The sequence below is a fragment of the Olea europaea genome, chromosome 10 (assembly GCF_002742605.1).
Source record: "Olea europaea var. sylvestris chromosome 10, O_europaea_v1, whole genome shotgun sequence".
In the NCBI taxonomy this organism is placed as follows: Eukaryota; Viridiplantae; Streptophyta; class Magnoliopsida; order Lamiales; family Oleaceae; genus Olea; species Olea europaea.
Window position 1 is genome coordinate 6,529,450 of NC_036246.1, and position 1,670 is coordinate 6,531,119.

At 37.2% G+C, this 1,670-nt stretch overlaps 1 protein-coding gene across 1 annotated transcript; it reads left to right on the plus strand.

The window, feature by feature from the left end:
- The first annotated feature begins 206 nt into the window (after positions 1-206).
- Positions 207-983, plus strand: LOC111402617 (EPIDERMAL PATTERNING FACTOR-like protein 2). The gene is made up of 3 exons (XM_023030997.1): positions 207-395; positions 478-512; positions 606-983. Exons 1-3 carry the CDS (start codon positions 233-235, stop codon positions 837-839), a joined length of 432 nt encoding a protein of 143 aa, XP_022886765.1. The 5' UTR covers positions 207-232; the 3' UTR covers positions 840-983.
- Positions 984-1,670: the final 687 nt, after the last annotated feature.

Below are 1,670 nucleotides of genomic sequence, written 5' to 3' on the forward strand. Positions count from 1 at the left end.
CAGTTTCTTACCCTTTTTGGAGCTCCTTTCCCTTCTTGCGTTTTAGCCTTCTGCTACACTCTTTTGTCCTTCCATGTTCAATCATCTCCATCCCCATCTAAAAAGATGATATGTTGACAACGTGATAATTTTGTAAAATGATTATTTTGTCAATTCCTTTTGTCCAAGTCTTTTCTTTGCATAATTGCATATCTATTTATAATTCACTCTCAGTCACCACACAGTTTAGTTTATGCACAAGTATTTCCTTCACAAGATAAGCTGTCGATCTTTCTCAGGAATGGGTTGCAGCCACAATCTTGTGTGTGGTCATAGACTTCACCATTTTGCCATTTCCTTTCTCTTTCTCCTAATTTCGAGCTCATCTCAGTTAAGAATATTCAATGGCGCAGAAGGTAAATTAAATTAAACACAAAAAATTTCTTCACTAAATGAAAATTAAAAGATAAAAGTTTGTTTCCTTTTGTATGCTTGCAGGTAGAAAATTAGTACAGAGGGTCGACAATTCCCAGGTAAGATTTGGGTAACTCTTTTACATCAATTTGTGTTTTACGTGTGTATAAACGTGACAAAAATGAATTATTGAATAATGTTTGATTGAGTAGACGGTAAGCGAAGAGAAGTCAATATTGAGAGCACAAATTGGTTCGAGGCCGCCACGGTGCGAGAGGAGGTGCAGTTCTTGTGCGCAATGTGAAGCCATTCAGGTGCCCACAAACCCCCAAACAAGAAACGAATTCAAGAATTCAACCATTGGCTATGCTAGAATAGATGATCATTCCAATTACAAGCCCATGAGCTGGAAATGCAAATGTGGAAGCCTCATTTTCAACCCGTAATCTAATCTTAATTATCGTGTATAGAAGTTATAGAATATTAATATTAATCACCTCTTTTTGTTCTTGTCTTTCTAGCTACTTGTACTCTATTCTGGGAAAGGAATTACTGTTTCTTTTGTGGGCATCTTCAAGATTTCCCCATTATCTCTCTTGTAAATTCTTTATCATTATTATTGTCATTATTGCTTGCATTAATTATATACATACATTTCTGAGGTCTTGTGATACTGTAGCAGAGATTGTGGTACCAACCAGTAAATGCTTTGAAGTCGCTAAGCATAAATTACCCTTACACAAGATCAACAAAACTGACAGAAATAACAAGTGAGAGAAGAGAGGAGGTTAAAGACGTGGTTTAAATGTGAAAAGTTGATGTTTTGCGGCCTTATACATGTATAGGTGTGTATTGGATACTGACTTTCTAACTGCAGGCACCGTTAGGTCTTTCTTTTCCAGAGCTGTCCTCTCTGAAAAGTATAGGCAATGCAATGCAAACACGCAAAAGAAATACAGACATTTGTGGATGGTTTTTCTTTAGATATCTTTGGGGTTTGCTGCAATCAATCTGATCGGATTCGATACAGTAAAGCAGTGATTCGTACACCAATCTGATCTGATCTGAGGGATTACTACCTAAAGCAATCTGTCATAGTGTGACTAATCAGACCGCAGTGATTACGACATTCTCGTCATTATACGGTTAGACTCTATTCTCTACACTGTACATACAGTGTCTTCCAAGAGACACCTTACGTGTGAGCCAGCATCGGTCAGGGAAGTTTGTTTGGTTTGCGTCTCGGATGTATTTAAAAATTATACGGTTGATTTGTT

Bases quoted from the DNA above. Each gene is read 5' to 3' on its own strand.
- LOC111402617 (XM_023030997.1), top strand. From the start codon at position 233: ATGCACAAGTATTTCCTTCACAAGATAAGCTGTCGATCTTTCTCAGGA. The intron at 396-477 runs GTAAATTAAATT...GTATGCTTGCAG, and splicing joins AATATTCAATGGCGCAGAAG to GTAGAAAATTAGTACAGAGG. The intron at 513-605 runs GTAAGATTTGGG...TTGATTGAGTAG, and splicing joins AGAGGGTCGACAATTCCCAG to ACGGTAAGCGAAGAGAAGTC.